Raw genomic sequence first — 25,364 nt, forward strand, 5'->3', positions numbered from 1 at the left:
CTTAAAAAAAATAGATAACTCTTTATTCATAACAGTCCCCCCTCTTTTTCTTTGATCAGGCTTAAGCTTAAGCTTGCATCAATTTACAATTTTTTTTTTTTTGGCTCATTAATATAGAATTCCCTATATTTTTTGTACTGATTATAAATTTCTTGAGCACTCTGGTGAACATATTTACTAAACTTCATTACTTTTTTTGTTTTTTCAGGTTAATCTCTTTAGAGATCCTTAGGTTATTTTGTACAGCAGATGTCACTATTTTAATTAAACAGGGAAATAAGAACAAACTAACAAGTGTACACACAGTGAAGGTTATAGTTTTCCAACTTTTTTGAAGTCCATGGATTATCCCACCAACTGGAATCAAGTGCAGGAGTTCTTTGATTTCTTACATATGCTAGTTTTCTTATTTCATTTAAGGTGTTTCTAATGACTGCTACAATTAATTTGATTGGATAAATTACTGTTTTGGGTTGGTTGAGTTGGTCATTAATATGACTAAGAGCTAATGCGGTCTGATTAGATATTACTTCTAATTCTGATTGTAGTTTCAAAATTTTGTTTAACATATATTGCTTCTTCAGTTTTGTTTTTCTTAAATCATCATATATAGGAACTCCTCAACTTGATCCAGATTCTTTGGGTAATATAAAGACAGTTTGTTTTATAATTCTAATGTTGCCACCACTAGACCAGTCTCTTGGCAATTCAGTGGATGCTGTGGTACCATTGACCCAAAACAGGTGTTTAGGGGTTTCCCGAAATATATTAGTTTTTGTCGTGCCCTCCCAATATTTAGAAATACTTTTTCCTTTGACCAGATTTACCAGGCTTGCTTTAGTAGTATCACGTTCAAAGCACCACCAGGCTTCTCCTACAGGGTGCTCTCCCAGGAGTGGCTGCCTAAAGGTGGCGGTGTTCTGGGTCATCCAATATATTTTCTCATTCTCTTGATAAAGGATCAATTGGGAGAGGTTAACACAATTGTAGTGTAAATTGGTGTGGACTCTCAATAAGGAACTTACTTCTTTCTCATAGAAAGGTTGGTAGTACTCATTGCACAGCTCTCCTGGGCTCCCCAGAGCACCACCAGCAATCAGAGCCATTACTACTACCCTTCCCAAGAGTCCGGTATGGGTCATCTTGCACAGCCTGCCCACCCGGCCTTGCCTCTTGAGGATTTTGCTGAGAAGAAGTCTCCAAGCTCTTTAGAGTTTCTTGCTCCTCTGGTTAGACCTCTCTTGATCTGTCCCTGCAAATTTGGTCTCTCCTAGGGGAGCACTCTGCAGAAGATTAACCTGGGGTCTTTGGTAGTAAGTTGGGATGACTTAAATAGAATTACTTATTAACAATTTTTAACTTTTACAAATTTCTTAAAACACTTCAAGACATGTTATGATTCTAAACTTTTTTCTTATGCAGTTCATCAGTCTTTTTGGTTCTTCTTTTTGAGTGTCAACTTTAAGTCATTTGGTCCTTTTATAATAGTATATTCAGCTGAATTAACTCCTGATGTGGTTGAATCCTGTCCTGAGTTAGAGTGTGAGGGTGGTGTAGAATCTGGTCCAATACCAGAGGGAGACACTGACGAATCTTGTCCAATGCCCGGGGGTGGGACTGGTCCTTTAATTCTCGTGATGTGGGTCTAACCTTTTTCTCTGGTTCGCACAGCAGAATTAGCGATGAGGAGTACCTGAAAGGGGCCTTCAAATTTAGGCCTTAATGGTCTATTATTTCAGGATTTTATCAAAACCCAATCTCCTCGGTTGATGTCATGTGCTTTTGTATCAAGAGGGGAGGTTTGGGGGAGGTATCCTCTTTTTCTAAGTCCTTCTAGGGTTCTTCCAATGACTTCTAAATATTTCCTTGTAGCTTCTTCTCCTTCCAGATAGTCTCCTGTGCTATAGGGTGTTAACAAGAATGGCAGTCCAAACATCATTTCATAGGTTGAAATCCCTATATCAGACCGGGGTCTTGTTCTGTTGCACAAGAGCGCTAGGGGCAAGCACTTTAGCCAATTCATTTTTGTTTCTTCAATTATTTTAATAAATACATTTTTAGAGTTTTTTTCAGCCTTTTCACCCTCACAGAACTCTGGGGGTGCCAAGGAGTATGCAATAAAGCCTTAATTATAATTTGCAATGTTTGGGCTACAAAAGGTGGACCTCGGTCTGAGTCTGTGGTATTCACCATTCCCTTCTGGTTCACTTTTTGGCAAGTTAAACACTCTTTTATAATTGTTTTTGCTACGTCATATACGCTTATGCACAGGTTATTTCTTAGGAAATAATCACATAGTCTTTGGACTCCCCAGTGGGTTAATTTCTGTAGTTCTGTTAGCACCATCCAAGCAAGTGCTTTGTTTAGAAACACCCATCCGTCTGATGTTATCCACTACCCCCATTGCCTTTGGTGTAACTTTTATAGCTTTTAATTATTTAATCACAAAATATGGGTTCTTCTCTTCTTTTCCCCTACTCAGGTGTGGTTTCCGCTTTAAAAACTTTTACCAGACCCTCTGGTTCTAAAACTGCTTCCTTTGCTATCTTGATCAGCTAGCTAAAGGTTTCACAACTTTAGGTTGAACAGTCTGGGGGGGTCCAGTTTCTCCACAGTAATAGCAGCAGCTTTCACTTAAAGGGACTCAAAGCCTCTCCATGCCTCCTGTCCCTGACAGTACTGGCCTATCCTTGCCTGCTCCTGGTGGTGGACCCCCCCACTCTTTTGTTACTTTGGACTGTGGGAAAGAGTTGCTTGCCCCCACACTTTCTCTGGCTATAGCAACCATGATCCTAGCTTTAGCCCTTACTTTTTCTTCTTCCCTCCTTAAATACACCTTCAATGCTTCCCTCAATAACTCATTAATGTCTTTTTCTTGCCAATCTTCAATCTTTTCCAGTTTTCTCCATATATCAGGCCAAGATTTAGTAACAAACTGGACCTTTAATAGCACTTCACCCTCTTTGGTGTCTGGGTCTATTCTAGAATACAATTGAAAGTTCCGCTTCAGGCGATTAAGCCAAGGAGCGGGAGTTTCATCCTTCTCTTGTGCCCCCTCAAATGCTAATTTTGTATTACTTCCTTTTGGAACTGATTCTCTGATCCCTCGAATTATCAGAGACCTGTACTCCATCATGGCTTTCCTCCCTTCCTCCTGGTTAGGGTTCCAATTAGGATCCACTAGTGGCAATTGGTCTTCACCTGATGGCACTTGGGATCCTGGACGGTTATCTTTTTCCCAAATTCTTATGCTAGCGGCCTTAATCATTCGGGACTCTTCTGGGGAAAATAATATATTTAGAATGGAATTCATCTCCCCCCAAGTGTAGATATTTGGACCTAAGAACTGATCCACTTGGTTAGCAATGCCCACGGGGTCTTCAACTAAATTCCCTAACTCCTTCTTGAATCCTCTCACCTCAGAAGCAGTTAGAGGAGCATTTACAAAACCAACACCTCCTGCTACTCCTCCCATAGGAACTTCTCTAAGTGGAAAAAGTCTCTCTGCCTTGGAAGTCTTGGATCGGGTACCACAGTATGGCCCATCTTCAGACACAAGATTATTCATTTGAGGGGTATTAGCATTAACTTGGACCTGCTGTAGGTCAACGGCTGTACCTGGTGATAAGAGGTTACTAGATAAGGAAGCATTTGTGTCCCAGTTAGGAGGAGGTGGAGGGACAGCAGTAGGAGGGGGAGAAGAGCTTGGGTGCATGTTAGGTGGAGCTGGAGAAGGGGTGGAGCATGCAGCAGGTGGAATAGGTATTAGTGGTGGTGCAGAAGCAGCTAAAGGAGTCGAAGGGGGTGGTGAGGGAATGGCCCCCATGGCAGCCGGGAGAAGAACTGGATCTGCTATTTGAGGTGCTCGAAGGAGAGGATTATAAGGTGGAGGGGCATCAGGAGGCAAGTAGTCTAGGGGGTCCCACCTTTTGGCAATCTCTTTAGCTTCAGCATTCACTCTTTCATTCCCCTCTTTCTTGCTCTGCACTTTACAAATTTGCACTCCTTCATTCTTTACAGCATTCAACCAACAAGCTACGTATAATAATTGCTCGGGATCAGTATCTTCTCGAGCTGTCAGATAGCTACTCAGCTGTTGACACATCCACTTGTCTTTTGTCCCACACCACAGCCATCCTCCTTGCACATCTAATTCTGGCCATGCTTCTGAACAGTAGTGAATCATCTTAACTTTATCTAATCCTTCCCATTTCTCTAATAGTTCACGTAGGGGACTGTGGGGAGGTATATTCCTCAGTCTCTGGCCACTTTTCTTACTATTGCACCCTCCTGGTTTGTTTTTTTTTTGGCCTCAAAAAACATCACAAAGATGCCTTTACTCTAAAGGAAATATATCTTATTTAAGAAGTCCCGATTTCCTTCGCCAAAACTCCAATTTCCCTGACCCTTTTCGTCAGGACTTTGTTGAGACCTTGGCCTCTCTTGCCAAGACTCAACAAACAAAACAAAAAAAAAATCCTCGAGACCCTGGCCTCTGAGGTTGTATGCCTGATGTCTTTCGTCAGGACTTTGTTGAGACCTTGGCCTCCTTCGCCAAGACTCAACCAACAAAACCTCGAGACCCTGGCCTCTGAGGCTGTATGCCTGACTTCCTTTGTCAGGACTTTGTTTGCCTGCAGGGCTTTTAACCTTTCCTGAATCCTTCTCGGGACTTGTGAGTTTGCCTAACCTCTCTTGTCAGGACTTAAAACAAAAGTATTGCCTGATTTTCAGTTTGCCTGACCTTCCCCTTTCAGGACTTACGCTTCAGGACTTGGAAAAACTCGAGATAGGCTTCCTCTGCCAGATCTCGTGCCTGACCTCCGTCGTCAGGACTTAAAAACAAAACTGCCTGATTTTCTAAATTGCCTAACTTCCTTCGTTAGGACCTGTATCAGGGCTTTTGGGGTGTGTGCCACTCACACAGTATTTCCTCCGCACGCCCAGAGGGGGGTCCTCTTTACCCCTTTGGAGGCGCCTCAATCACCAATTCCACTCGCTTTCCCCTGTTCCTGGCCGGCCCCCTCGTGGGGGTGCGGAACCGCGGTACTGAGGGGTCCTCACTCGCTTCGAGGGGCCGAGCTGCCGGCCCTCGTCTCATTCACACAACACTCGCTCGCCTCCCACTCCCACCGCCGGATATTCTCACCAATCCGGCGCTCCTCCGTGTCACTGCCCCAAGCCGATCTTCTCTGGTCCTGATAGCCATCTGTCCTGCAGGTCCAGGGTGGGTCTTCGATGAAGTAACATCATATTCTTCAGTGTTTGCAGCTTGACCTTTTCTTCTGGGCAAGCACAGTGGAGGTTTGGCTTTCTCCCTGGTCTGTTTGTCCTAGCCAAAAGCGGGGGCCTGGTTCTTGCTGGCTCCTTATGCAAAAGGTTCTGCTTTATGGGTTTCAACAATACCTGAGTCTTGCTTTACAGAGTTTTCTTATATTTATGGCCTTTACTTAGCAACTAAATTCTCATGTGCTCTGTTAGAAGTTTTTTGTACCTAGAAAGTTACATTCCTGTTACAAACTGTGTTCTGTTCTTTTGCAAACTTGCTAAATAAGTTATATATATATTTGTTTCCCTCCACCTGCATGAGTACATTATATGCTTCTAAAATTCTGAGTTTTCATAAACATACATGTTTCCCATATTAAAAGAAGGAAATAAGCAAGAAACTGTGCGTGCATAAGCTAAAGAAAAAAAAGGTCAGTCTCTACTCCCCATCAGTAGTGATGTTTGGACACTTCTTGGGAAGCGGGGCTTCAGCACCCGTAATGGTTCCTCCAGGAGGCAAACACTGAAGAATCACAAATACCCCATCTTCCTCTTTTCTCCCTGTTGCCGTGTATCACAGTGCAGGTTTGTTGTGTTATGTTGCAACTGAGTTCATTGTGTACAGGGAGGGTGTAGCTGCCGGTGCTGGGCATGGAAACAAACAAGATGGGTCTTGGTTTCATAAAGCTCAAGAATCCATTTATTACCCCTGGGGAGGAGGGGCAGGACGAAGATGAAAAGACCAGGAAAAGGCAGGGTCATGGGGTTTTTATAGGGTATCACAGGGGTGGAGTTAGGGTTTGGGTCAAGGCAGGAGTTATTAGCAACACAAGGAGGGTACAATCAAATTCCCACCTCTTAGGAACAGGGGTGCTCCACAACTTCCTCATTTTTAAATTGATCAATGTATGTTAAGTAACTTATAATAAGGGGATTCTTGGCAATATGACTTAATAATTTAAAAAACCAAAATTGATATTATTAAGGTAAATTAACAAGGAATAAAAAAAGCATTTGAGACTTAATCACAAATGATAAAATAACAGAAATTATGATACTTGATTAATTGAATACATTTTTACTTAACGAGTTAATAGTTGAATCTCCTCTGGCTTTTGATCTTCTCACCAGAACGGGTGCGGTTCTTTGATCTCCTCTTCACAAGGGGCAAAGTCCGTAGTGTTGGGTCTCGGCTTTGGTACTGGTGTTATGGATGTTGTTGTTTTGGATGATGATGGCTGCGAAGCAAGGGAAGCGGTGAGGGCCCCAGGCGTAGGGCTTGGAGCGAGGCCAGCGCTGGGGGGATGGTGGCGAGGCTGGCAGTGCTACAGCAGGGGCTGGCTTCTTTGCGGGGCCAAGTAGCCCCACCATGTGGACCTGGGGTAGGGCTAGCTGCAGCCGCGTGGCAGGATGAAAGGGGAGGTAGGTAGGGGGGAAGGGGAGGTTCGGCATCGAAAAAGAAGGACTTAGGCAGGAAAAAGGGGAATCTTAAACAGTGTGGTAAGCACCATTTTTAGGAGGGCCTGGGATGGCACAGTCATCACCTTTCCCAGTTGTAGCTATGATATTTTATTAGAAATCCTTTCCTAGGATTTTTTCCCTCCTGAGAGCTGAGAGCCTCAGGAAAGAAATGTAAACAATAACTATCTGCTGCTGTGGAATGCAACAGGTGCATCTTCCATTGGTCCATGTGGATTGTTTTCACTTGATGACCAATCACAGCCACCTGTGCCGAGGCTGTGAGCAGTAACAGGATTTTGTTATGCATTCTATTCTATTCTTGGTCTTTGTAGCCTTCTGATCGTTCTTTTCTCTCTGTTCTTTTAGTATAGATTTATGTAGTATTTTAGTATAATATATAACATAATAAATCAGCCTTCTGAGAAAATGGAGTCAAGCCTCATGTCCCCACATACAGAGTGTTCACCTCAACACCGGGTAGGGAATGGGGGATATGGAAAGACAGGGGGCGAAGGAGGAAACAGGACGGCGAGAGGACAGTAGCACTCCTGCGTCACTTCTGGATGGATTCCATCCCTTGTTCTGCCTTCAGGAAAAGAGAGATAGGGTGGTGGAGAGGGACATGGGGTGATGGAGAGACGGTAGCAGCTCCGTGTCGTCTTGGCAGTTTTCACTTCTTGCCACACTCTTAGGAACAAAAGGGTAAGGAAAGATATGGGCAGCTTCACAGAAACAGAAAAATGTGGGGGTGTGTAAGAGCCGTAATGAGAGATGCAGGACTCCAGGCGGCTCTTCCAAAATGCAGTTTATTACATGCAAGATGTTAGAGCAGTCCAGGGTCGTGGGCGACAGAGCCTGTGCCTAGAGCTGTCAGCTGCAGCTGCAGGCAGGCCTGGAGACCCTTAGTTTAGGTTACAAATGCATTATATACTTTCCTTTGCTGAGCATCTTAATACAGTAGAACCAATCTATACCTTAACTTTTATCTATAGCCTATCATAACTGATACAATTACCATATTCATGTTAGTATTCTCCAATCACTAAATGTTAGTACATTACAGTTTAAGCTAGAAGTTGTTCTTCAGTTTTCTTGCAGTGGAAAATTCTGAGACCTTTTTTCTGCTTGCAACATTTGCTGACTTGTTTGCCTGTGCTATCTTTCTGCTTGGTAAAAGCATCTTCTTGTTTGAGGTGGATTTATCCTTTGTTCTGAGTCATAAAAACCCTCTTCTAACTAATATACCCTTTGCCTCCTTGTTTATCCAGTAAGACTGGCTCAGCAATTCTTTTCTATATCAAAACTTGCTTCCATCTCTATTCCTTCCTCAGCTTCTACATTCAAAAATCTTTCTGCTACGCATACATATCTGTGAGACTTTCTTGTCAAACTTTCATCCTTCCCAACAGGGGTGCACAAGAATGGGGGACCACAGATCTAGGGCGACCCGCTGCATGGAATCGTCCATAACACTTCATAAGTAGCCCCCAGGGCTTTTACCATCTATAAGTTGCAGCAGACATGTAGGGAAAGTTGACAAGAGTGGTCCTTTTTGCAGGAAGACTAGCCACTTCTAGCTCTTAAAAACTCCCTCCCATGAAAAATGAAAAAACTTAAACTGTTCATAAACCTCTCACTGAGTGATGGTGGATGTCAGTTCCATTGCCTGGTCCCAGTAAGCTGGTCCCCTTACTGGGAATTCCCCTCCCCCCATATTTTTAAGGTCGCTCTCAACCTGGCCTCTTGTCATGGTACTCTTGAGTTTTCCTTTTTAAGATGGGGGTCCCACAAGGTGCAGCCGTCAGCGGCTGACTTACAGGGTGCCGGTCATGCTGTCCTCACTGGTTGCCTGCATTCTCCACCATTTGTTGTGCTGCGTTGCAACTGAATCCATTGTGTCCAGGGAGGATGTAGCTGCCAGTGCTGGGCATGGGAACAAACAGGATGGGCCTTGGTTTCATAAAGCTCAAAAATCCATTTATTACCCCTGGGGAGTAGGGGCAGGACGAAGACAAAAAGACCAGGCAAAGGCAGGGTCATGGGGTTTTATAGGGTATCGCAGGGGTGGAGTTAGGGTTTAGGTCAAGGGAAGAGTTGTTAGCAACACAAGGAGGGTACAATCAAATTCCCACCTCTTAGGAACAGGGGCGCTCCACAATGATGGTCGTCTCGCCCATTCGAGAAAAATTCCCGGATGCCATAATTTTTCACCATATGGATGACATTTTAGTATGCACTGAGACTGACTGTTATTTGGAGATGGGTCTCAAAAAGACTATTCAAGCCATTGAAGGAGCAGGATTTGAAATTGCTACAGAGAACATTCAGCGCACCTGCCCGTGGACCTACCTTGGATTCTGAATTGGCAAAAGGACCATCGTACCCCAGGAGCTCACCATCAAGGACAGTCTGAGAACTCTGAGGGAGCTACATCAGTTATGTGGGAGCATAAACTGGGTTCGTTCACTGTTAGGGATCATGACTGAGGACCTTTCACCCCTTTTCAACCTCCTGAGAGGCTCGGATGACCTCGACTCCCCATGAACCATCACACCAGAAGCCCAGGTAGCAATCCAAAACGTATCAGAGGCACTGTGCACAAGACAAGCCCACCACACTGATCCTACCCTGCCTTTCCAATTTGTCATCTTGGGTAAGTCATCCAGGTTTCATGGGCTCATTTTCCAGTGGGACCCCACTCTGAGGGACCAGATTTAATTATAGAGTGGGCGTTCCGATCTCACCAACCACATAAGACTATCACCACACCCCAGGAGCTGATGGCTTAGCTCATTATAGAAGACAGATCACGCCTCAAAACCTTAGCAGGGTGTGAGTTCACATGTATTTACCTTCCATTGACATCAGGTGATCTGGAAGCTTTGCTCCAGACCAATGAACACCTCCAGTTTGCTCTTGATAGCTACCCATGTCAAATCTCTGTCCATCTACAGAAACATAAACTATTTAATGAGTTGTCTAGGTTTGGAAAGACAGGTGTCTGCTAAGGAAGGCAGGAGCCTCCCCTGAAATGGAAAATGCAAACCCCCTCCCTCCTAATTGCTATAAATTTTAAATTAAGGGGCTCTCAGACAAAAATATGGGAGCAGGAATAACAGATCTTTATTAAGGAAGAAAAAAAAAAAAGATAAAATAAACAATGCAGTAAACCAAAACAACACTGACAGAGTCAGAACACAACCTGACACCCTGTTGGTCAGGGTGTTGGTAGCAGTCCAATTGGAATTGTGGCTGCAGTCCTCCTGGAGTGTCAGGTGTGGTTCTGTTGGAGCAGGGATCCTGTAGAAAGGGTGTAGTCTTCCTCTGAAGATCCAGTGGATGAGGCAGCTGTTCCTCTGGGAAATCCAGTGGAGAAGCCGTGCTGGTGTTCCAGAAGCTCCAGATTATATCTGGGTAGGAATGCTTGGCTCCTCCCTCTGGGCAGAGCATCTCACAATGGGATGCTATAGTTCTTATCAGTGATGCAGTGACATTCAATAGCCTATTATCAACAGATGTCTCCCTGGAGGGAGGAGTGGTTGTGAAAGAGATTAGGAAAACTTCCCACTTAACAGAAGACAACTGCCATACAGATGGCAAATAGAATACAATTTGCTTGGCAGTCCAGGACATGAGTGTTTTAATTTGGTCCCAAAATCATTTGAGTCAAACTCCTTTAAAGGCATTGACTGTTTTTACTGATGGCTCCAGACAATCCCACAAGTCAGTTATGACTTGCAAAAATCCTGACACTCAGGAGTGGGAGTCTGATGTTCCAATTGTTCAGGGACCCCACAAATTGCAGAATTAGCAGCTGTTGTCAGAGCCTTTGAGAAGTTCAGACAATCCTTGAATCTGGTTATTGATTCGGCCTATGTTGCTGGAATAGCTGAAAGAGCGGAACATTCCTTATTAAAGGAAGTGCCAAATCCAGATTTATACAGCTTGCTTTCGAAGTTAACATACTTCCTCTCCCACCAAGAGCAACCATATCACATTATGCATGTGAGGTCACACACTGACCTCCCAGGACCGATTACAAAAGGCAACCAGAGAGCAGATATTTTAGCCATGGCAGTACAGACCACCCTACCAGACATTTTTAATCAAGCCAAATTGTGCCATCAGAATTTTCACCAAAATGTACCAGCCCTTGTCCGTATGTTCAAAATCACAAGGAAGCAAGCAAGAGCAATTGTGGGCTCCTGCCCCAATTGCCTGGAGTTTGCTTTACCCTCCATGGCAGCTGGGGTTAACCCCTGAGACCTCGAAAGTTTACAGTTGTGGCAAACAGATGTCAGACACTACACACCCTTTGGGAGACAGAAATGTATCCATGTGTCCATAGATGCTTTCTCTGGGGCTGAATTTGCATCTGCCCACACAGAGGAAAAGGTCAAAGAGGTTATCAAACATTTTCTTCTAGCATTTTCCACCCTAGGCATTCCCCAAGCCATCAAAATATATAATGGTCCAGCTTACACCTCCAAAAATTTCAAACAGTTCCTAGATCAATGGGGGGTGAAACACACCACTAGCCTACTTCACTCCTCAATAGGGCAATCTGTTGTAGAGACAGCTCACCGTACACTCAAGAGAGTTCTTGATCAGCAGCGTGGGGGAGTTGAAACACTACCAAATGTCGAAAGATTATGTAAGGCTCTTTATGTCATCAATTTTCTTAATAATTCATTTATGGAGCCAAACCCCCCTGTTGTCAGGCACTTCTCCAACACTAGCAGAGCTCAGCTCACAGAGAAACCCCCTGTGCTGATCAAAGACCCCAAATCCAAGCAAATAATGGGTCCATTTCCATTAGTAACTTGGGGCAGAAGCTATGCTTGCGTGTCCACAGAATCTGGTCCAAGGTGGATTCCTGGCAAGAATGTCAAGCCATTTATCAAGTCGCCAAATACAGCACCCAGAGACACTTCCCCAGAACCCCAGAGACAGGAAAGAGGTCAAGCTTGGGTGGTGTGGAGCAGAAGAAGGAAAAAGACTGTAAACACAGATGTTCGTCACAGAAGCAGATGACTCTCTACTGCTTCAAAAGATTATAAGACACTCTGCTGATCAATAAACCCCCCAGACAATGGGGGTTGACAGGATAGGTTTCATCTTTTGTTCAATAATTTTTTTCAATTGTAATCATAGTTTTTATTGTTTTACTCATGTTTCCCTGTTTAGTTAAGTGTATGCAGAAGTCCATTGGGGAAGTCTTCTTAGTAAGAAAAACCAGGGGAATTGTGGAATCCTCTGGATCTTTTCCCCTCAGGGAATTCCCCAGAGCCTCCCTTAGAGAGACTTACCATAGAGTTTCCCCACCTAGGCAGACAGAAAAGACTTCCCCATGAAGTCTTACACAACACTGATCCATCCCAGTTCCTTTCCCCATATGTCCCAATTTCCCCTGGTTTCTCCTTTCCCTGTTTCCTCATTGTTTATGGTGCCCCTGGTGGCCAGCCCCTTCTTCCCTGAAAGCCAATCCCCTTTGCCCTGCCCCTTGGTACCGCCCCCATAGCCTCCCCTACTTAAACCTTGTGCAGAGCACATGGTCAGTCTTTTGTCTCTGGTTTCCCCTTTGGTGTGCAGAAATAAACCTTGGTGAAATTAACCGTATAAAAGGCCCTTCTGCCTCTCTTCACTGAGCTTGCTGTGGTGAGTGTGGTGTGTGTGGACTTGGCTGCCTTGCCTGAATGTTTACCGAGGTGTGATTTCCACAGGAGATGCTTATTGGGAAATAGGTAGCAGCAACCACCATCTAAACCCCCACACTGCTGCACAGGCTGGCTTGGTGAATTAAGCAGCCCCTGGGTTGACTGACAGGGGCCTCATCCAATTACATCTCTCCTAAGGCTGCTGGCATTTCACTGGCCAGAACCTGAAGGGGCATAGAGATTTGACTAATGAAAGTATCCAGAGCAGGTTTTTCAAATGCTCTGTATAGGGAAGGGCTTGGGAAATAAACTCTCTTTGTTGCCACATGAACACTGGGGTGAGTGGTCTTTGTCTCCTGCCCACCCTCCCCCCCCTTCCCCCATGGGTCACGTCACATCTCCCTTAGCTTTATATATCTGAGCTGACATCATATGGTATGGAATATCCCTTTGGTTAATTTGGGTCAGCTGGCCTGGTTGTGTCCCTTCCCAGGATCTTACCCATTCCCACCCCCTTTGATGGGGAAAAGAAATGTCAGAGGGACAGCACTGCTCAGCAGTAGCCAAAATGCTGGTCTGTTATCAACATCTGTCCAGCTACCAACGCAAAGCACAGTACTGTGAGGGCTGTAAACTTTACCTCAGTCAGATCCAATACAGTGGGTATGTTAGCTTTAGCCTTTGGTGACCTTGGAGACAATGGGACACAGCTCATCCAGCTGTCTTTTCCTGAGACATGGAGAGGTAATGTCTGTTGCTATTAATTCTGCTATGCTTTTTGCTGCTATCAAATGTGGAGTTTCTCAGTTCAGTCAAAGATAATTCTCCCAGGCTTCAGGCCTGGGAAATATAGAGAGGAAGAATGAAAACAATTATTATCTCTCTTTCTGTTCATGTTGTTTATAGATATGTATCTTCAGAGTGTGCTATTCATAGTTCACCAATAGTGTGAGAGGTTTTTACTTTGAGACCAATCAGATTTCACCTTAGCAATCCTGGTTGTAAAAGGACGCTACCTCTTTAATAAAGTATCTTTTTTTGCCTTCTGAACCATGGAGTCACTTTGTCCATCCCTGACTCAACAGCGTCAATCAAATCTGAGTTTCTGCAGCTGTATGGTGGCCAACCAGGCTGTTGCCCTAATTTTGCTTTCCCTCTTTGTATCCCATATGCAGAGAAGCAGAGGGAGCTGGCTCAGAAGGGTTTCATGAAGAACAGCAACATGGGAAGCCCAGTTAATCAGCAGCCCAAGAAGAACAATGTGATGGCACAAACAAGGTAAAGGACTGGAAAAGCACTCCTCTGTGCTTTAAGCTGCAATCCCTAATGACATTAGGATGGGCAAGGATGACGTTCATTGCTATTTGCCTACTGCCAAACATACTGGGAGAGCAGTGATGACCCTTCCCAGTGCTGACGCACCCAAATACTGTGTTGCATTCCATCCCCTGGGGAGATGCAGGGACAGCTGGGCTCAGGACTGGTGACAGTGCAGCTTGAAGAAGGCAGAGGCAGCCCAGCCTGGTTGAAATTAGGGGTTTGATATGACTGTTTTACATGTTCTGGGTAGTCTCACATAACGCCTAATCCTGACAGCAGGAGAGTGTATGATGCTGCTTCATGTAACACAAACTGATTTAAAGCTTAATTCTTCTTTGGCTGCTTTTATTACAGTAGTTCCCCTGTTCCTTTTTGATGATGACCCCTTCTCCATACTTATTGACTTAAAAAGGGATTGTGAACAATCCATCTCTGTGTGCTTTACTATATACCTCCTCCTCACTTGAAACAGCATGGTCATACTTTGCTGGACCTGCTTTGGCACGTCTCTGTATGACAGTATCAGACAGTGCCACAAATTGCTGTAAAAAAGGATGTTATTGGATGAATAGTTTAATTTAGAATGTTTCTATTGTTTCCATGCAAGCTTCAGTACACCAATGTATCATTTACCTGCATTTAGGAGTAAGGAACCTCCTGAGTCCACAGGATTATATGCTTTGCAGTTTTTAGAGGAGGACCTCACTTAAAATAACAGCAGAATATGATAAAGTTGCTTGAATTACCATATATTACATAGAACAGGAACTGCAGATCAGAGCCTTTCTGTTAATTAATTAATTCCCAAACCCCACAATAGTAGTCATAAATCATGCCAGGACTTTGTCAAGTTTTATTTGTAAGCACCTGTGATGTTGGAACATACTGCTGACACGATCCGTCCTAAAGACATGATTCGTGAAGGTTCTTTTTCACTGATCTCAAGGTGCAAAAACTGACACGACAAGGGGATTTGCAGTAAAATCAAAACAGATATACTTTTATTGAATAGCCATAGCAAAGATGCGTTAGAGACAAGGGGAATGAAAAAAAGGGAAAGAATAAGGAAAAGAAAAGAAGCGAGGGAGGGCAAGGAGGTATATAGCTACCAGACGTGCAGATGACAAAGTCCCTTGAAGTCCGGTCGACGAAGAGCCTGTCGTCTTCACGTCAGGGGAGATCTCAAAGGTATCAGTCAGCTCTAACCCTTTTTATAGTCCTTTTGAAATGGGGGAAGGGGACACATTTCAAAATAGTCTATTGATAAAGGGTACAAAGAGTCCATCAGTGATCCATCAGAAGCAGGTGTCGTCAGCAGCAGATGTCGTAGGCAAGAACCATTGTCTTCTCAGTCCAGTGGTCGCTTGCAAAACTTGCTTCGGTCCCCACACACACCTTCCCGCACCCTACAGTGGGGATTTCAGTCTCAGTCCTTTTGGGAAGAAGAGGGGAGCTTTTCCATGTAGGGGTTGCACGTCTCAGTCCTTGAGGGGAGAGCCCTCTCCCATCTCAGTCCATCTGTCACGGTGGTTGATGTACGGTGAATGGAGGGTCTTTTAGTGGTGACCTCTGAGAAGGTCATTCCAGAGAGAAAGTCCAGCCAAGTCAGAAGGGTGGAGAAATTCCAGCACTAGCGTTGCTAGGTGATGCAGGCGAAGGAGAGCACACTGCCCCTTCTCGGGTGCAGTGTTCCATGAGTTGAGCAAACACACCCGTAGGCAATAATCTGGCTTGGTGGACCAGACAGACCTGGATTTTCAAAACAGGATCTTTTCCTTTCCCCAGTGGTCTTGGCTTTCATGACGATCGGGAGGCAAAAAAATGAGGGAGGTTTTGGACAGACACTCACAACTGCATTGCTCACTGCTCCGTTTGGTTGTTGAGATCATACAAAGGAGCCAGACCCTTAGAGGCAGCAAGAAATTGGGGAGATGCTCCCACTAGCATTTCCATGCTTCTTGTCTTCGAAATACAAGCTGAAAAAAAAAAGGTTTCTTTTGGCAATAGGCTGAACGCTAGTTTCACAAGAGGAATGGTAGAAAATCTGCTTCTTGAGAAGTTTAGAAACATTGAAATTAGTGAAGGAAGATGGTAAGGGAGAGAAGATGGGATAAGTACAGGTGTCTACTTGTAAAATTAGTGACTTCTCCTTGGAGAGGCTGCTCTTTCTGAGCTGTCAATGAAAAGAAGAGTGATTTTGGTGGGAAAGGACTGAGCAATGACACCCATCAACAAAAGCTTTAAACAGCCAGTTCAGTCCATTTGTGTACACCTGAGCACTGTTCAGAGGACATGTGGATGCCTCCACTGCCAAGCAGAGCCTGTTGGCAGTAAACTTGCTTTTCTTAGTTACTTCTCACACAGCTTTTGGAAGCATCCCTTGGGATCTGCAAAGCAGGTTTGCAGCCATTGTTTTAGCAGCAGATGTAGCCATGCTCCATTGTTCCCACATGGCTGGGAGGTGTCTGGCACAGGGTCTCACTGGCCCATGTCTCTTCATCTCCCAGCTCCCTTGGCTTTCTCATAGCCAAGGAGCACCACAAGCATAGCCCTAGTAATACTTCAGAATGGTTTTGTCTGTTTTGCCACAAACGGAACCTCAGAAAGGCAGAAATACCACAAGCTTGTTCAAGCAACTTTTCACAGGATAATGACTGCAGTACAATGGGAGATATTCCAGTGGGATACTCTGCAAAACATTCAGGTTATGGTAGTTCTTTAAAGTCTAAACTGTTGGCTTCCTCTGGTCTCTGCAGGAGGAGAATAAGCTCAAGCCATTTCCACATTTTTAACAGTTCTGCTCTTCTCCTCATCAAATATGTTTTCCTTCATTCAAGGAAACCACATTACCTCTCCTAGTCTCTACTTCACCTTTTCCTCCTTTCTTAAGGCTTTTGTTCTGTATTTTCTGTATGAATTTCTTACATCCAGCTTCTAGTACCAGGTATCCTTCACTATTCAGTCTTCTGGGTCAAGGGCACAGCCAGCCTGTCCTGGTTTAGGGCAAATTTGGAAGAAAACCTCCAAAGGGGGCCCCCCCAGAAAGTAAACCCACACAGCCTTTCCCCCCAACCGGTTCGCGAAGGATTCCTCAGAGACAAGTGGAAAGAACCTGTTTATTTAACAGGCAAAGCACCTCCCAGCACACAAAATGAACAATACCAGATGACAACACACTTTCACCGCTCTGAAAAAGATGACAAATTCAGAAAGTCTCTCTTGGGAGTGGTCGCTCTGTTATCAGTCCCTCCGGCACTGGGAATAGCTGCTGCAGGCCACAAGGTGCAAACACTCAGTGTTTCCCAGGTCCCGGTCCAGAGCAGGTTTGAGTGGTTCCAAAAAAGGGAAAGAAAAAACAGTCCAGGGAAAAATTTGGACTGCTTAGCTAAACTAACTAACAAGCAGAAGCAAAAAGCAAGAGCAAAACAAAAAGCACAAGCCGCTCTATGTACTGCCCCATCTCTGTGTCCCGCCAGCTGTGGGGGAGCAGGCTGATAAAAAATCAAAACAAAGAGCCAGTCTTGAAGGTACAGAACATAATATCCAGCATAAACAGAACACACGATTGGGGATACAAGCATCACAATGTCACCCTAGGACACAGCCTTAGAGGTAAAATGTTCTGAATCTATAACACAATCAGTCTCCCTAAGAGGAAATAATAATATGTGGACACGGTTGGGGTGTTGCTGGCATACTCACTATGAGCACAGGTGTTACCAAAAATTCGGTAAAATAAAAAACTCTTTAACATCAATGTAGCATTAAGAAGCAAGCATTCTTTATTTGGCTAGATGCATGGGGAGATAGCTCCTCCCAAAGTCACGCATGGTGAGTACAGGACAGTTTCTGTTTATATACTGTATTTTGCATACATATTCATTGATTGTCCTGGACTAAACATACACATTATAATAATTTCTATGAAATCATTAACATATTTCCCCTCCCCTTTACGCATGAGTTCTTCTGTCCTGTGGGTCTCTCTGGTGGTCCCTGGTGGTAGTAGACCCCAATGTTCCAGGTGACCCGGCTGAGGTGGCAGGACACTGAGACTGGTGAACTTCTAGTTCTTCTTACAAAATGGGCCTTGTGCAGTTTCCACTGGCCAGTAGTTTTGGAGAACAAGCAGTGTATTAGCTCACCAGGTGTAGGCTGTTTATCATCTGGTAACACAGGCAGAGTCCACACCACCATCTGCACTACTGCACAGACAGATATTGTAGCCTGCTCTGAGGATAACCTAAACTCAGATTTTGTCATAACGTATTTAATGTTAAGTGATTAAAACGCCAAGACAAGAATCTCATACTAGGACACATGTAGATGAAAGCAGCTCTGACTGCAATCTGGCTTTTTTCCAAGGACAGTGGAAAGCAAACATAAAAACAATCAGGATGCAAAGGAAAGATTTCGATTGAGGGCAAAGACACAATTAAAGTTTTTGTCTGTTGAAGAAAAATTGAAGTTTTGTATTATTATGAATGAAGACATTTATCAAGAAAAAGATGTAGTGATTTTTTAAAATTGATTAAATAGCACCACAAAGGGCTCTTCTCCTAGATCCCCTGATGTTTTGTTCACTCATGTTAAGTTTTGTGCATGAAAGAACTGTTGTGAAGTGGATAGCATTAAATTAATGTATTTTCCTTATTGTAACAGCTCTGAAGCCTGCATTTCAACACACAAAATCTATCAAGTAATTAAAGGTGCAGAGTCATCATCAGCCTTTGTTATACTTTTGGTGAAGTAAAAGTCTATAAAATAATAGAATTTTAAAGGAGCTAGCCTGACTGGACTTTTGTGCTGCACCCACCAGCTCATATTCCTCATATTACTAAATTTAGGAGCGAGACCTCAAAAGTTTTGTATTGTGGAGGTCTGTGTAGGAGCTCATGCAGGAAAGATTGAATCTTTGATTTTCAATAGAAGAATAGTAGGAATACCAAGCCTCTCCCTTTCCCTAGCTTCCTTCTCACATTTATTTGTTGCTAGTGTCATGTACTCATTGCTAGAGGGAAAAAAAAAGAATTGCTAGAGGAAAAAAGGAGCAATTTGATACAACAAGCAGTGCTAGTGATCAGGTTCACCAGAATGAAGTGTAGTGTGTCCCAACTGTTTTTTCTTCCAGGGAGGAATGTGTTCTCAGTGCATGTCCAGTGTTCATCCCTGTGAAATTGCTCTGAACTACCCAGACACACAGCCTGCTTCCTCTGAATTGCACCCATTTAAATGTCTTCACTGATAAGGGAGGACTTGCAAGGAAGTTGTCTTTCTTTTAAAAAATCAGATGTCTGCCAAGGAAGGCAGGAACATTCCTAGAATGGAAACATGATCCCCCTCCCTCCAAATTATTATAACTTTGAAATGACAGGGCTTCCAGGCAAAAATATGGGAAAAGGAATAGACATTCTTTACCAGAAAATATATATGTATATAAGAGCAGAACAAACAACAAAAAAACCCCAATAACAAAAGTTTTCCCATACATTTAGCACCACTTTCCCCTTTGGTGTAGTTATGACCACAACCGGCAGGGGGCGCTGGTGGGTCTAGTGAGACAACAGCTGCAGTGACTCTCTTGCAGCCGGCAGAGGGTGCTAGCAGGCTCTGGTGAGGCAGGGAAGGTGTGATGATTCCCCCGTGGCTTCAGGGGGCATTCCAGGGCGAACTTGGCAACCTCCTAAGGTGGTGATGGAGGTTCAGGTGAAGGGGAAGAGAGGAAATTGCTCCTTTTGTAAACTCACAGGTAGTAATCAGTTTAGGTACCACCCCTGGCAGCAGGCAAGAGTGGTGAAGGCAGGCAGATCCAATCCTAGTGCCAAGTTACAATGTAGTAGTACCCTCAGCCAGATACACACACTCCACCACCCACGTGGACGCTCTCCTTGATCCCTGAAACAGAAGGGAAGAGACAACCTAGCCCTGCCCCCATCCCCCCTGCAGGGTCCTGGTCAAGATTACATATCTCATGATATCCCCCAAACCACAAAGGGGGGGGGGGGGGGGGATGGGGGGAACAACGAGGGAGTACTGTGACAGTTTCTGGTACAAATGATTCTGGGATACACCTTATGAGCCCTCCCCAAAACATAAGTGAAACAGAGAAAGCCAAATATATGGCTTTACTCTAGACTATGTGTGGTACTGAGCTTTACTGTATGGTTAACAGGCAGCATTTAATTATTTCAGTCTCGTCATTCCCAATAAAGGCTTTTCGTCATTAGATCAGAGTCCAGATGAAAAGCCACTGGTAGCCCTGGATACAGACAGGTATGCAAAGGGTTAATAAGATTTTGTGTATATATATATTACAGTGCAAGCAAGTTTTCATGCCATAGTGCAGCACTGAAGCGAATTCCTGCTGAAACTGCTCCTGTGGGACACTTGCACTCTTCCTTGCTGTGCCCTTCAGCACATGCTGTAACAAGTCTGTGTGTGTGAACAAGTAGGAAGAGATGTGAATAAAGAATACTTTGATGGAAAGGTCTCAGGGTTACAGATGAAAATTGGTCTCCAGACTCCCTTGATGTAATTCCTCTGTAGATGAAGTACAGCTTCATGACACAAGAAAGATAGGGCTAACCAGGGAATTCAGGTCTCTCTAACTGTTGTTTCCTTCTTTGCTGAATCTTGTCATTCCCTGCAGTGATGATGACTTTGACATGTCCAGATATTCCTCCTCAGTATACTCATTAGCTGAGGTGAGTTATATTCTTTCCTGCCATCCTTGCCATGAATGCTAATAGGTGAACAGCCAGAAACAACTTAGAATGGACTTGTGCTGACAGAAACAGCTCCACAAGGAATTTACCAGTGGTATAGCCTCTATGAGCCTGGAAGGGGACATGGCAGAAACTGTGTCATATTTCTGTCTTTCCTGGTGATCCAGTTGGCTCCATCCCTACACTTCCATGGCACAGACACAGATCTGCCCATCGGCTGTTATCACAGATACCTTTGGATTCACTCAAGCTTTTCCCAGTTCTGCTCAGTCATGCAGTGTTGGCCCATGTGGTGCAATTGCATTAACTTTTCTGTCACAGCAGATCAGAAACTGTATGCATGCCAAGGATACGAATAAAGGATCTGAGGGGTGTGCTGTGATTTCCAGTTCTTGTGGGAGTCAGGGTCACCCAGTGCATGTTTATTTGGAGCACCATAAATTCTAGGGAGGACTTGCAGATATGAACTTCTGTACTTTCAAATAGAAAAGGCAGGGAAGCTCTGGCTTGTTCATCCCTTTGCATTGTTTCTGAATATATTCCTGAGGTCTCTTGTGAATTAGTTGTTCAGGCTCCAGGTATTGCTTCTGCAGGATCTGATTTTACATCCAAGGTGTGGAACAGCCATTATGCACACAAGCCACTGGGAACTCTTCCCCTTTGTATCCCTTCCTTGGCAAAATACCTCTGAAATGTAGAGAAATGTCCAAGAGCAGGGACCAGATCAGCTGATCTGGGCCATCTCTGGGCCCTGATGAAGTGTTCACCCAGATCTGGCTAGACAGCACTTGAATTTGAGATTACAAAAAGCCAAGAAGCTTTACCACCTTTCAACTGCTACAGTGCCCCAGACTGAAAGGAGGGACTGCCAAGCTGCCAGTCAGTTTATTATTATTATTACATTACTTTAAATGAGGATTAATCTTTATGGAAAAATGATTCCAGATTAAAATACTGTATCAGTTTGCTACTCTGGAATATCTCACTCTAGATATTCCTATTCTGGAAGAAGTTTAAAAAATAGAAGGCAGGTGTCTTGGTTTGAAAGACAGGTTTCTGCTAAGGAAGGCAGGAGCCTCTCTTGGAATGGAAAATATAATACCTTTCCTTCTGAATTATTATAATTTTGGAATTAAGGGGCTCTCAGGCAAAGATATGAGAATAGGAAAAACAGTTCTTTACTAATATGTATAACAAGGCAAACAAACAACAATAACTATGGCATTAACAACAAACAGAACCAGAAACCCAGTAACAGCCTTCCCAGCTGCAGGCTCTTTCCCCTGTGGTGTAGTGTTGGTCACAGCTGGCAGGGGCACTGGTGGCTCCTGGTGGGCAGGGCAGGTGCGATGATTCCCCCGCGGCTGCAGGGGGCACTGTGGCACGAGTTCGGGGAGCACGTGATTATGGCAGACTTGACCGAGACGAGAAGGCATGGAAGAAAGGCTTGCTTTACAAGCACCCCGGGGAAGCTGATCCCAGTGCCCCAACAGGACTCTCGGAAGCAGCAAGCTGGAATGGCAGGAATGAGCAAAAACCTCGGGGTGGTGGACGAGATGTATCAGAAGCTCCGCAGCTGTAGGTGGAACTGCGGGATGTCTCGGCAGTCAGGGAGTGTGGGGCTAGAGTGTAGCAAAAGCTCGGAGCAGTGACGAAGAAGTGGTGTGTTATGAATAGAAAGTTGTATTTTTTTTAAGTTTCGGAGTTAAAAAACAAGTCAGACCTCTTTGGTTTCGCTGCCGAAGAAAAGCTCTTCAATTACCCGTTAATGGCTGGTGATTAACTATTGTTTCCCTGATGCTGGCCGCTTGCCAAGAAGACACCAGGACAGACCCTCCAAGGTAAAGAGAATGGCAGTGACATCAGAGCCAGTATGCAGATGAGAAATGCATTGCGCCCTGAATTTTTACAGTTTTACAGTTTTTACAAGAAAACCCCCTAAAATCACGAACCAACAAGTGACTTAAGTGACGTCTAAGGATGGGAGCATAGTCCCGTACCTGCTTAGACCCTTTTTGTTTCTCACCCTAACCTGAAAAGATACTGATTAAAGAGACACCCTGGGGTGTTAAACAAACAAGCTAGGAATCTGCGACTCTCCCGTGAGGACGGAATCCCCAGCTCTGTCTGCAGACCAGCGGACAAAGCTGCATCATCCTCCTTCTCCGTGCCACACCTGGGACCAGCGGTGGCATGGGCGCAACCCGTTGATTTCTCCCCACCTGAGCTGATTCTTCTTAATACAGGCATTAAAAAGGAGAAAGATCTCCTGCCCATTTATTTCGTGGTGGAGCAGCGGCAGACCCGGTTCCGAGCAGGACAGGGAAAGGCAAGCTCGGGATCCCGGGGTTTTTCCCCGAGGCACCCGAGCAGATGGTGAAAAGTCCCAGTACAACGGCTACTCTTACGAACAGCGCTCCACTCACGGTAGAAGAAAAGCAGCAGGAGACTGAACCCCGCAGTGCTGACGAATTGTCCCCACATCAACTGCAGTCTCTCTCCCCTCTGAATGCTGAGAGCACAAGAGAGTTAGGGGCTGCATCCAACACCGTTTTCGCAGTCTAAATCTTGCAGTATCTCTGCCATTCATGAGAAACCCCTCGTAAAGAGAGAGTAGCTAGCTGCACCCCTCCCCTGAGCTGTGACACCTTCTTTTGTCTCTCTTAAGTAGCCAGTCGTTATTGTCTCCTAGCAACATGTATGAGAGGAAAAAAAAACCACAAAAAACAATAGGAGAACTCATAAAACCCCAACAGCAGCCCTCACCTGTGGTCAAAAACTGGGACTCTTTCATTGATGGGACAGCTGCTAATGATAGGGAAATATATTTCAGAATAAAGGACTTCTTTCCTCTTCCAGCCATCAGAAGGAAGAAATCACAAGTGTTTGTCTGTTTGTCTGTAGCAGATCAACCAAGATTTGAATATCCAGCTCCTAAAGGATGGGTACCGGTTAGATGAGATCCCAGATGATGAGGACCTCGACCTAATTCCCCCTAAATCTGTCAACCCTACCTGCATGTGTTGCCAAGCCACCTCTTCCACTGCCTGTCACATCCAGTAGTGAGGCCAGCAGTGCTTTCAGTGCTTTCCACTATAAAACTTAAGCCATCACTTCCTCCTATGGTAGGACATGCACCTCTTTGTGTTCATGGAGCCAGAAGAAACCAAAAAAAATTATGATTGGTTAATAAGTTATTTTAAACTATGATAAAACAAAAGACAAGTTGATCAAAGTGCCAGGCACTGCCTGGCAGAATGGACTGGTCTGGAGAGCAAATGCAGAGGGGTCCAGAGATACCTCCTTGGTTTGTTTAGGCACTGGAGATGTTTTTTAAGGTGTCTATTCCAGAATGGGAAGGGTGAGATGGAGCTGCAGTTACTGCTGCCCACTGAAACCAGTCCATCTACAAGATCAGGGGTGAGTGAGGTGTCAGAGGGTTTTACCTGTGGGAGAAGATAAGTTCTTAATTGATTCACTAAACCTGATACATTTGCATAACTATAATTATGCTGTAACTGGGACACAGAAATAGGAACAGAGCAGGGCATCCTTTCTTATGGCAAGGCTAGTCAGGACTAGCATGATAAAATTCATTTACTTGTTGTTATGAATAAAAAGTTATCTATTTTTTTTAGGTTGCAGAGTTAAAAACAAGTCAGACCAGTTGCTTTAAGTTAGTTTCATTGTTAAAGAGTTCTTCTTCAATTACCTGTTAATGGTTGGTGATTAACCACTGTCCCCCTGATGCTTGCCGCTTGCCAAGGAGGGACACCGGCACCCTCCCAAGTACCAGGAGGATAGGAGTGGCATCAGAGCCAGTATGCAGATGAGAAATGCATTGCACCCCGAATTTTTACAGTTTTCCCAGGAAAACCCCTAAAATTACGAGTCAACATAGAACTAAGTGACCTAAGTGACATCTAAGGATGGGAGCGTAGTCCAGTACCTGCTTGGATCCTTTTTGATTCTCACCCTAACCTGAAAAGATGTTGATTAAAGAGACGACCCGGGGTGTTAGACCAAAAAGGTGGAATCTGCTAATCTCCCGTGAGGACGGAATCCCCAGCTCTGCCTGCAGACCAGCAGACAAAACTGCATCACCCTCCTTCTCCGTGCCACGCCTGGGAGCAATGGCAGCGTGGGCGCGACCCGTTGATTTCTCCCCACCTGAGCTGATTCTTCTTAATAAAGGCATTAAAAAGGAGAAAGATCTCCTGCCCATTTATTTCACTTGTAAAAGGGGCAAATAGGTGACATTTCACTGTGAGTCAGTACTAATTAGAGCTGTTGTGTCACATATCTAGTGCACTCTGTCCTTAGCTCCACATTAAATTATCACCAAACACATTGGATTCAATCTGCAGTCTATCCATGCTCTTCAGTTCAGGGATTCAGTCTTTGCCCAAGAATACCATACTCCTGAGTTCAGTCCAGTCATGTATATTGACTTCATCCAATACTTCATTCCCGTGAGACCCATGTGCTTTCAGAAATCTTAAAGTGTGTCCAGCTAAGAAAAAATGCACAAGATAGAACTAGAATTGTTCAGTCTGAAGGTCAGTGCCAGAAAAACTAGTTGAAGAAAGCACATTTTCACAGAGCTTGGCTGTTGATATTGTCTTGACATTGCATCTCTTGGTGCCCATGGGAGAAATCTATTAATGCTGAAAGGTGTCTTTTGTGGTGTCAGACTGCTGTTGGCACATACTATGTTTGCTCTAACCTCAGACAAGTCACATCTCCTCTTGATAGCCATTCTTTTCTGCAGCACAGGAGAGAAAGCTGCCTTCCTAAGATTCTACCACCACCCTGCATCCATCTGCATGGATGTTGCCAAGTGTGTGGTGGACACCATTGATAGTATAGTTCTGCAAGCAAGATGCAAAAAGCATTCTATAGAAGTTTTGCATGTATTTTCAAAGTACTACAA

The 25,364-nt window shown here is 44.4% G+C and overlaps 1 protein-coding gene across 1 annotated transcript in view; it reads left to right on the forward strand.

The window, feature by feature from the left end:
- LOC135289143 (protein FAM219A-like) overlaps positions 1 to 23,494 on the forward strand; it is a 217,963-nt gene extending 194,469 nt beyond the window's left edge. The window contains exons 6-9 of the mRNA XM_064402539.1: positions 13,562 to 13,664; positions 19,899 to 19,979; positions 20,356 to 20,410; positions 23,336 to 23,494. Of these exons, the coding sequence (XP_064258609.1) occupies positions 13,562 to 13,664; positions 19,899 to 19,979; positions 20,356 to 20,410; positions 23,336 to 23,494 (398 nt within the window). The remainder of the gene's footprint in view (positions 1 to 13,561; positions 13,665 to 19,898; positions 19,980 to 20,355; positions 20,411 to 23,335) is intronic.
- The last annotated feature ends 1,870 nt before the right edge of the window (positions 23,495 to 25,364 follow it).

This window comes from Passer domesticus, chromosome W, assembly GCF_036417665.1.
Source record: "Passer domesticus isolate bPasDom1 chromosome W, bPasDom1.hap1, whole genome shotgun sequence".
Lineage (NCBI taxonomy): Eukaryota > Metazoa > Chordata > Aves > Passeriformes > Passeridae > Passer > Passer domesticus.